At 40.7% G+C, this 10,000-nt stretch overlaps 2 protein-coding genes across 2 annotated transcripts in view; both read left to right on the top strand.

The window, feature by feature from the left end:
* LOC115005667 (enteropeptidase-like) overlaps nucleotides 1–6,358 on the top strand; it is a gene marked incomplete at its 5' end in the record, with an annotated part of 16,027 nt that extends 9,669 nt beyond the window's left edge. Inside the window, 5 exons of the mRNA XM_029427602.1 lie at nucleotides 1,436–1,617; nucleotides 2,053–2,148; nucleotides 4,920–5,059; nucleotides 5,525–5,579; nucleotides 6,064–6,358. Coding sequence (XP_029283462.1) covers nucleotides 1,436–1,617; nucleotides 2,053–2,148; nucleotides 4,920–5,059; nucleotides 5,525–5,579; nucleotides 6,064–6,206 — 616 coding nt within the window. The remainder of the gene's footprint in view (nucleotides 1–1,435; nucleotides 1,618–2,052; nucleotides 2,149–4,919; nucleotides 5,060–5,524; nucleotides 5,580–6,063) is intronic.
* A 1,349-nt stretch (nucleotides 6,359–7,707) lies between these two features.
* The window catches only part of LOC115005676 (tetratricopeptide repeat protein 1-like), a 3,826-nt gene continuing 1,533 nt past the window's right edge, over nucleotides 7,708–10,000 (top strand). Inside the window, exons 1-4 of the mRNA XM_029427615.1 lie at nucleotides 7,708–7,860; nucleotides 8,259–8,587; nucleotides 8,693–8,810; nucleotides 8,899–8,959. Of these exons, the coding sequence (XP_029283475.1) occupies nucleotides 7,762–7,860; nucleotides 8,259–8,587; nucleotides 8,693–8,810; nucleotides 8,899–8,959 (607 nt within the window). The 5' untranslated portion in view covers nucleotides 7,708–7,761. The remainder of the gene's footprint in view (nucleotides 7,861–8,258; nucleotides 8,588–8,692; nucleotides 8,811–8,898; nucleotides 8,960–10,000) is intronic.

The raw sequence follows: 10,000 nt of genomic DNA, 5'->3' as shown, positions 1-10,000 counted from the left end.
TCACGAAGCCACTCCTGTGTTGTCTTGGCTGTGTGCTTAGGGTCGTTGTCCTGTTGGAAGGTGAACCTCCGCCCCAGTCTGAGGTCCTGAACGCTCTGGAGCAGCTTTTCATCAAGGATCTCTTTGCACTTTGCTCTGTTCATCTTACCTTCGATCCTGACTAGTCTCCCATTCCTGCCGCTGAAAAAGATTCCCACAGCATGATGCTGCCACCACCATGCTTCACCATAGGTATTGTATTGGCCAGGTGATGAGCAGTGCCTGGTTTCCTCCAGACGTGATGCTTGGCATTCAGGCCAAAGAGTTCAATCTTGGTTTCATCAGACCAGAGAACCTTGTTTCTCATGGTCTGAGAGTTCTTCAGGTGCTTTTTGGCAAACTCCAAGCGGGCTGTCATGTGCCTTTTACTGACTCTACCATAAAGGCCTGATTGGTGGAGTGCTGCAGAAATAGTTTTCCTTCTTGAAGGTTCTCCCATCTCCACAGAGGAACTCTGGAGCTCTGTCAGATTGACCATCGGGTTCCTGGTCACCTCCCGGACCAAGGTCCTTCTCCCCCGATTGCTCAGTTTGGCCAGGCGGCCAGCTCTATGAAGAGTCCTGGTGGTTCCAAATGTCTTCCATTTAAGAATGATGGAGGTCACTGTGCTCTTCGGGAACTGCAATGCTGCAGAAATAGTTTTATAACCTTCCTCAGATCTGTGTCTTGACGCAATTCTGTCTCACGGACATTTCCTTCATCTTCATGGTTTGGTTTTTGCTCTGACATGCACTGTCAACTGTGGGACCTTATATAGACAGGTGTGTGAACTTATCACAGGTGGACTCCAATCAAGTTGTAGAAACATCTCAAGGACGATCGATGGAAATGGTCATAGCAAAGGGATTTTATTACTTTGGCAAAAATTCTAATCACCTGTTTTTGCTTTGTCCTTATGGGGTATTGTGTGTAGATTGATGATAAAAAAAATGTTTTTAATCCATTTTATAATAAGGCTGTTGCGAAACAAAATGTGGAAAAAGTGAATGGGTCTGAATACTTTCTGAATGCACTCTATATACAGTATATATATGGAGGATGGATGGGTCAAACAAGCTTTCAACCAGGTGATTCATGTCTCGTGTGACACCAAAGGTTGATGTTGACTTATTTTAACTTATGTACGTTGCTTAAATAACATACATACGTAACTTATGTACATAACTTAAATAATGTAATGTACTTACTTGCGTACGTTACTAAAGTTAAGAAACAAAGGTACTTATTTTAACTCTTACCATGATCCTTTCCTAAATCTAAGTAAATATTTTCATTATGATATTTTAAAAGTTGTCCTGTATGAACAGTATATACTTTGTATACATATACTGTATATGTACATATATACTTATATACATTCATATATATAAAAAAGCAAAAATGTTTTTGTTAACAGGAAGAACATGCAGCTCCAGTCGTGGTCGGCAGTTTTCGGTCTTCACTCTCAAAGTGACTCTAACTCTGTGGGCGTTCAGACCCGACTAGTCGATCGCATCATCATCAACAGGAAGTACAACAGACGCACAAAAGATGCCGACATCGCCATGATGCATCTGCAGCAGCCAATCAACTTCACCCGTCAGTAACGACATATTAAATACACTTTATACACATACCACACATACACACACACACATACATACAATTGTGACCGATCACAAATTAATGTAAACGATTGTAAATAACATTGAAAAACTTAATATAATGACACAATATCAGCATAATAATAATTCGCAACACGTGACTTTCGAGTTTCTGTCTCACATTAAAGACAAACAGTGTTTGAATCTATAAAAAAAAGTTTTTTATTAATAACGGTGTCGATGGGAGAAAATGGTTCATTTCTGAATCATAAATAATCATGTCGTCTGCATACAGATTGACCGATGGAACATCTCATTGTACAATGATTATATACATGTTATTATTATTATTATATTTGTATTATTGTTATTATTATTAGGGTTAATTTAATTAATTATAAATTATGAATAAATAAAATGTGTTTTCCAGAGTTCATCCAGCCGCTGTGCTTACCTGCTGAAGGTCAAAACTTCACTGCTGGAACGAAATGCTGGATCGCTGGATGGGGACGAGATGCTGAGCAGGGCGAGAAACATACTATAATACTCTATATACTAATACTATAGTACTATATATATTATACTATACTATATTACTATATACTTATACTATATATTCTGTATATAATTATACTATAATACTATATATACTGTATATAACTACACTATAATACTATATATACTTATATTATATATACTGTATATAACTACACTATAATACTATATATAATATATTTACTAAACTATAATACTATATATACTATACTATAGTATACTGCCACCATTGTACCCCTGAGCAAGGTACTTAACCCTGAGAGACTGTCCCTGTAGTGAGTTCACTGTCAAGTCGCTCTGGATAAGAGTGTCTGCTAAATGACCTGTAATGTACTTATATTATACATAGAAATACTATAATACTATGTATAATATATTTACTATACTAAATTTCTATATATACATATACTATATATACTGTATATACTTATACTATAGTACTATATATAATATATTTACTTAACTATAATACTATATATACTTATACTATATATACTATACTATAATACTATATATACTTATACTATATATACTGTAATGGCAAATTTCCAATTTCCAATGTTCCAATGTTATTATGCCATCTACACAGGTAGGTGTGGGTTCTTACGCAGATGTAGCTTCCGGTTGTAGTTGAGTTTATGAAGTTGTTTGTAGGTTTATTGCAGATGAAAATGGTGGTGAACATACCGGGTTTCCCATTGCTGTAGCCTAGTCTGTCGCTGTCACTGCTGTATCGCTGATGCGTTCGCGTTGCTCACTGGTTTGGTCGAGTAGCTGGTTGTGGTCGCTCACTGTCCTATTCAGGTCGCTCACTGGCTCTTTCGGGTCGCTCACTGCTGAAAACTGTTTGCTCTCTCTACCTGTGTCCTATCACCCACTTCCTGTCACCTGTCCACCCTTATATATTGACAGCCTAGTGCAGGGGTCGGGAACCTTTTTGGCTGAGAGAGCCATAAAAGCCAAACATTTTTTTATGTATTTCCTTGAGAGCCATGTATTTAATCAAATTGAATGCAACTTTATGCGTGCAATTTTTAAGTATAACACGTCTCCGAGTACTAAAAGCGGTATCAGTGTTTCATTGAACAGGTGTTCTCTTATTAAATAAACTAAACGCTTATGTTATTTATCTCATTAATGTGCACGTTTCAGTGTTTACTGCACAGGTGTCAAACTCAATGCAATTATATCCGGCCTGCGAGAAAATATCATATGTCTATCATAACTGGCCCGCCGGTTTTGGTAATTAAATCAATGCATGACACAACCACGGGGAAATACATATTTGAGGAAGTATCTAAATGTGTGAGAAATGAAACTGCCCCAAACTGACGGGACTGACGACAGATGGAGTCTGTAATGCAGTGAAAAGAGCAGATTAGTGGGCAGGATGCGGGAGAAGATGTAGCTGATGGTGTATCACTGCATCATACACCAGGAAGTGCTGTGTTGTAAAGCTCTGGAGATGGAACATGTAATAAGCACCGTGACACAGACAGGAAACTTTATAAGAGACAATTAAATTATTTTCGTGAGGAGATACATTCTGAACATGGCGGTGCGATGGCTGACTCGAGGGAAAGTGCTGAGTAGATTTTTCGAGTTGTGTGAGGAAATCTGCCCATTTTTGGAAAGTAAAGGGAAACACACCACAGATCTCTGGGACGATGTGAGCTGGACTGTTTGTGACATAACGAAGCATCTCACTGTTAAACCTGCAGCTTCAGGGCCGTGTGATCACGGACATGTGTGATGCAGTGAGAGCGTTCCAAGCCGAGCTGCCTGTGGGAGACTCGGATGCAGAAGGAAACTTTGGTCACTACGTGTTTCCAAACACTGACAAACCATCTCCACCGCTGTGTTCCCGACAGCATTCTGCTGATCAACTGAGCGCATTTGCCCACTTTGCAGCTCAGAAATTAAAATTGAACTGATCAGCAATCTGTTTGCAGTTGACTTAAATATGTTCCATATCTTTTAGCACTTTATCCAATATGTGTATCCTGTTCAATAAATGTGGACCGTGTTTGGCCCTCGACGTATTCCCAGTTTTGAATGTTGGCCCTCTCTGTGATTGAGTTTGACACCCCTGGCTGCTTGCTTTGCGCAGTTTCTCCTCTGCTCGGTTTTTGAGAAGAGAGGGGCTTCACTGCCGACACACACATGTGCGAACACACCTACAGTCAGAGACAGGGCAGAGAAAAGGAGAAGGGAGAACAAAAACATCTGCTGCTAAAAGTTTTACTTTAAAATGACACAGTATAATTATTTATTACATGATTTCTAAAAATGTCAGCTCAAAATTGTCTGATTGCTCGTGAGCCATAGGTTCCCGACCCCTGGCCTAGTGCATTTAAACACCGCCATCAAGTGTCCAAAATAATATTGCAGGGCTTAAACCAAATAATAATAAATGCCAACAATAACGCAAAACGGCTTCTACATATACTATACTATAATACTATATATACTTGTACTATAATACTATTTATACTTATACTATATATAATATATTTACTATACTATATATATAATAATATAATACTATATATAATATATTTACTATACTATAATACTATATATACTTACAGTGAACTAACTATAGGGACAGTCTCCCTGGACCAGGTCAGGGTTAAGTACCTTGCTCAGAAGTACAATTGTGGCAGCCCTGGTATTGAACTCACAACCTATACTATACTATACTATAATTACTCATATATATATATACAATGTCTCTCTCAGGGTACCTCCTTGATGTTCTCCAGGAGGCCGAGGTTCCTCTGGTGGTTCAGGATCAGTGTGAGCGTCAGTTACCTGAATACACCATCATCTCCAGCATGCTGTGTGCTGGGTATCCCGAGGGGGGGGTCGACTCCTGCAAGGTAACTGATCACCTGATTCTCCTGGACTCACCTGACTCACCTGGACTCATCTGGACTCATCTGGACTCACCTGACTCACCTGGAATCACCTGACTCACCTGTCTTACCTGACTCACCTAGACTCACCTGTCTCACTTGACTCACCTGACCCACCTGTCTCACCTGACTCACCTGGAGTCACCTGTCTCACTTGCACTGGCTTTCAGCAGCAATGCGTTAGTTTAAACATAAACTAGTTTGAACATAATTTCTAACTTAGGTTGGAGATTCTGACCCACAATGCTTTGCACAGCGGATATATGAGGAAGAGGGTCAAAGTTCAAGGTTCATCAACACAGATTTAGTATCAAACTAACAAGTTTCAGCATGTATTTTTGTGTAATATTAATATGTTTTTCATATATATGACATATAGCTGCTGCAACAGACCGCTGACCATGTTTGTTGTTTATTGTTGTTTTGCAGGGAGACTCTGGAGGTCCACTGATGTGTCTGAATGATGGACACTGGACTCTGATCGGTCAGTCACACACACACACACACACACACACACACACACACACACACACACAGCTCCGTTAGTGTCAGCTGTTAGCTACTTTAGCGTTAGGTCCTTTAGCATTATCTCTGTTATTGTTAGCTTTTAGCTCCTTAAGCGTTAGCTGTTAGCTCCGTTAGCTCTGTTAACTCCGTTAGCTCTGTTAGCTCTGTTAGCTCCGTTCGCTCCGTTAGTGGCTAGCTCCGTTTGCATCAGCTCTGTTAGCGTATAAAGAACCAGGAATAAATAGAAACAAAGCTTCCGACAAAAGTTCAGCTCAAACTGGCGCAGCTTAATTTCAGATGTTTGCATAGAAAACAGTCAAAGTGACAATTGTGGACTGGTACCTGGAGAGGTGCCAGTTTGCCTGTGGGCCGCTGCGGAGGTGCCCTTGAGCGAAGCACCGAACCCCCAATCACTGGTATCTAGAGATAAACTGCCTTTCTTTCTTCTGATTGGTCCCCAGGTGTGACGTCGTTTGGGATTGGCTGTGGACGTCCTCAGAGACCGGGAGTCTACACCAAAGTGTCGGCCTTCACCTCCTGGGTCGCCCTCACCAGACGCTCCTCCCTCTCCCCCTCTTTCAGGGTTAAACTCTTAAAGGTATAGGTTAGATTTTTTGAGGCGAGGGTAGTATGAGGTCCGGTGACAACTTCACTCCAAAACATCGTACTATACCTTTAATGATGAAGATGATTATGATAATACTTTGTTATCAATAAAAAATAACGAGATGATTTGGTATAGATAAAATAAGATTTGATTTAATTAGCTGTATATAAGAAATCAGTAAGGAAGAAAATAATGAAATAATAATAATTTTAATAATTATGTTTCATTGTTGTAACTTTGTTAAATGATAAATAAAGTTTTTTGAAGATAGAAGTTGTATATTATTTATGTTAACATATTATATCAATATGTATTGACAAGAACTAGGAAACGGGATCATATTACTCGATGCATTTGTTACTTCAAGGCTGGATTACTGCAACTCATTGTTATTAGGTTGTCCCAAAAAGTCGCTTAAGACTCTTCAGTTGATCCAAAATGCAGCGGCACGTGTATTGACAAGAACAAGGAAACGGGATCATATTACTCCTGTATTAGCTGCACTGCACTGGCTCCCGGTAAAATACAGAATAGAATTCAAAATCCTTCTCCTGACTTACAAAACAATTAATGGTCTGGCTCCAGCATATCTTAAAGATCTCATAGTACCTTATAAACCAACTAGAGCATTGCGCTCCCAGACTGCAGGGTTACTTGTAGTTCCTAGAGTCTCTAAGAGTACAATGGGAGCCAGAGCCTTCAGCTATCAAGCTCCTCTCCAGTGGAACCAGCTTCCAGTTTGTGTTCAGGGGGCAAACACACTCTCCACATTTAAGAGCAGGCTAAAGACTTTCCTTTTTGATGAAGCTTATAGTTAGGGCTGGCTCAGGTTTTGGATCAGCCCCTAGTTATGCTGCTATAGGCTTAGACTGACACCTCCCTGCTCTCCCTCTCTCCTCCCCTCCCTCTCTATCTGTATGCATTTATGTAAATGTTTGTTACTAACTCAGCATCCGGTGCATCATCCCGGAGTTTCTGTGTCTCTCATGTGGCAGGTTGCCACTGATAAAGTTAAAAAATATTATATTATGCCCTTTTATTTCATGAATATTAATGCAGTATATGTACTTCTACTTTTCTAGTGCAGTAAATAATTAAAGGGTCTGCTATTATATTATATACATATATATATTAGAAAATTAACTAAATACACAATATTGTTCAAAATATTATGTTATATATTTTTCATATATTAAATTTAGAAGGTATTTTGCATTAAGAATAAATGTGCCGTTTTTATAAACAGCAGGGGGCGGATATGAGCCGTAACACATTTAAAACTACAGAAGAAGAAGCGGGTCATCGTCCCGGAAGTGATATCATCGTGCATCGTCGGTGGGCTAACAGCTGTTAGCAGGTGTTAGCGGGTGAGAAAATAAATAAATAAAGCAGCTAAAATGTTTTTATTGTTTAATTATTGTGTATCAACCGTAATATTAATGTGTCACGTAGAAAACGGTTGACAACGAGCTTACAGTCGTGTTTGTTAGCCTAGCTGTTGCCAGTTAGCCTAGCAGCTAGCTGTGTGTTAGTTCCGTCACTGAGGCTCTTCATGTCTTTAACTGACGGTCAAACTGTCCGTTCAGAAGTCCCTTTGAAAACTGCTGATTTAACACCGCAGCTGGAACATTGTAGAGATGGTACAAAGGAGGTAAAACACAATAAAACTGCACTCAAGAAGTAAAAATACTGCGATGTATAACAACTAGAACTGAAGTAGAAGTAGTAAATATATAAATGTTTCGCATTCAATCAGTTCAGCTTCGGATTTTTCATGAAATAAATAAATACTAAATAAAGCTTCATTCAGACTGTGTTTCTGTGAAGGACAGAAGTCCTTGTAGTCAGTGTCTCCATTAAAGCTGCAGGATGTCCTGAGAATAGCTGTCTAGAGTTTGATGCATGTTCAGACAACTATCACTGAGGAAATGTTAGAAACAGATTTCTGAATGTATTTATGGACTGTTATACATGAGTTCCCTCTCTCTAAGTGATGAGCCACCCCGTTGCTTTGTGTTCCCATCAGTTTTATCTTTATTTTTGTTGCAGAGCTTCAACATGAGCAGCCAAGCGGCAGTTAAACCCAAAGAGCAGGAGGCGAAGGACGAGGAGGAGGATTTCTACGACTGCCAGGAGACTCTGGATTCTGGAGGCCGAGGAGGAGGAGAGGACTTTAAAACTGACAGACTGACTGACAGAAGAGAGACAGAGAGTGAGGGAGGAGGAGGAAGACAGGAGCAGGGCGACAGGCTGCAGGAGGAGCAGGGCGACAGGCTGCAGGAGGAGCAGGGCGACAGGCTGCAGGAGGAGCAGGGCGACAGGCTGCAGGAGGAGCAGGAGGAGCAGGGCGACATGCTGCAGGAGGAGCAGGGCGACAGGCTGCAGGAGGAGCAGGGCGACAGGCTGCAGGAGCAGGAGGAGCAGGGCGACAGGCTGCAGGAGGAGCACGGCGACAGGCTGCAGGAGGAGGAGCACGGCGACAGGCTGCAGGAGGAGCACGACTCCGACTCTGAGCTCAATGAGGAGAAGATCCCGGAGGTGGAGTTTGACGATGACTACCTTAGGGAGGTGGAGAAGGAGCTGACTGAGGAGGAGAAAGAGGTGATTCCTGTTTGTATATAAAGAGGTGTTCAGGTATCTGCTGTAACACTGTAAATATGTGATATTAAAACCGTCTGTTCTGTTTCAGAGTCGACGGCAGCAAAGTTTAACTCTGAAGGAAAATGGCAATGGCCAGTTTAAAGCTGGAGGTAAGTGAAATCAAACTGTCCAGTATATGAACTGATATGAACCAGTATAATATGTATAATTGTATAACATATATCCACCGACCCTCCGAGCCATACCTGTCAACCCTCCCGTTTTTCCCGGGATTATCCCGTATTTGTAACCTTAAATAAATAGGCCTAATTAAAAAAAGTGTAAAGTGTCCTCCGGTAGAGCAGGTGGAGCAGTATTATATTTAACATGAGCTGAAAAACGTTACCCGCCAGTAAACACACAGAAGAAGAAAACAGGAACAATAACACAGAAGAAGAGAATATATGATGAGAGTCACAGTGAACGGGAGAGAGATGGAGACGCAGCTGTACCTGCCGAACAAGTAAAAACTTTATCTAAGTACAAATGTGAGGAGACCTTCACTTATTTATTAAAAGCAGAGTCGGGACAACTCGTGCTTTTTGTAAAGTGTGCCATGAGATGTTAGCATCGCACACGGCGGAACAATTGTCCAAGCACGAGCACGAGGCACAAACACACATTGTCAGTGACTTCATGTGTGACAACAACTGTGTCGGAGGAAAACCAAGAGACCAGAGCTGAGGGACAGATGTTGATGCTTTGCGCCAAACATAATGTCGCCTTCAGCTTCTGCGATGATTTCAGTCGCAGTGTCGCGACATGTTTCCAGACTCTGACATCACAAGGAAGTCCTCGTGGGGGAAACACAAGTCACACAACTCCTCCATCATCAAATACATTGATGATAATAAATAAATAAAATACATAAATCTTATAAACGTGTCTGTACAAGTAATACATACTTTAAATAAACATGTATTTCCCGTCCCTTATGTGTTTACGTTTACATTGGTGGCTGAGAGCTGTTAAAATATGGGCGGAGTCCGGCAAAACATTTCCCTTATTTTGAAATTCCAATGTTGACAGGAATGCTCCGAGCAGTGGACGACCACTCTACCTCATGAACCACAGCCGCCCATAACAGTTATACAGTATAACCAGTATAGCGTGTACAACGTGTATAACCAGTATAACCAGTATAGTGTGTA

The sequence above is a fragment of the Cottoperca gobio genome, unplaced genomic scaffold (genome assembly GCF_900634415.1).
Source record: "Cottoperca gobio unplaced genomic scaffold, fCotGob3.1 fCotGob3_339arrow_ctg1, whole genome shotgun sequence".
Classification (NCBI taxonomy): Eukaryota; Metazoa; Chordata; class Actinopteri; order Perciformes; family Bovichtidae; genus Cottoperca; species Cottoperca gobio.
This window is presented reverse-complemented; position numbering and strand designations above follow the sequence as displayed.